This window comes from Ogataea philodendri (genome assembly GCF_020536065.1).
Source record: "Ogataea philodendri strain CBS6075 chromosome Unknown scaffold398, whole genome shotgun sequence".
Lineage (NCBI taxonomy): Eukaryota > Fungi > Ascomycota > Pichiomycetes > Pichiales > Pichiaceae > Ogataea > Ogataea philodendri.
Genome location: NW_025763895.1, coordinates 1 through 296, shown reverse-complemented (window position 1 = coordinate 296; position 296 = coordinate 1). Strand labels below are relative to the sequence as shown.

General features: G+C 40.5%; 1 protein-coding gene across 1 annotated transcript; it reads left to right on the top strand.

Moving 5' to 3' along the window:
• OGAPHI_002767 (uncharacterized protein) lies at positions 1 to 296 on the top strand (the record flags this gene model as incomplete). The annotated part of the gene is made up of 1 exon (XM_046203672.1): positions 1 to 296. A coding segment is annotated over one exon (296 nt), but the record flags the coding sequence as incomplete, so codon positions are not given.

The following is a 296-nucleotide window of genomic DNA, read 5'->3' as shown; positions in this document are numbered from 1 at the left end:
CAATCACACTACTGGGGATTACTGTGTGCTACACTACAAAGCTCGTGGTTGGACTTCTGCAGGTGCATACGAGGTTAAAGGTGAAGTTTATAACAAGGATAACAAGAAGTTGTGGATTCTAGGTGGTCATTGGAATGAAGCCCTATATGCCAAGAAAGTTACTAAGAAAAACGATGAGGATATGACCATTGATAAGACTAAGAGTAGTGTAGGCAAATCAATCGACGAACCAAAATTCGATGGTAGTAAGTTTTTGATATGGCGTGCCAACGACATACCCGATATTCCATTCAACT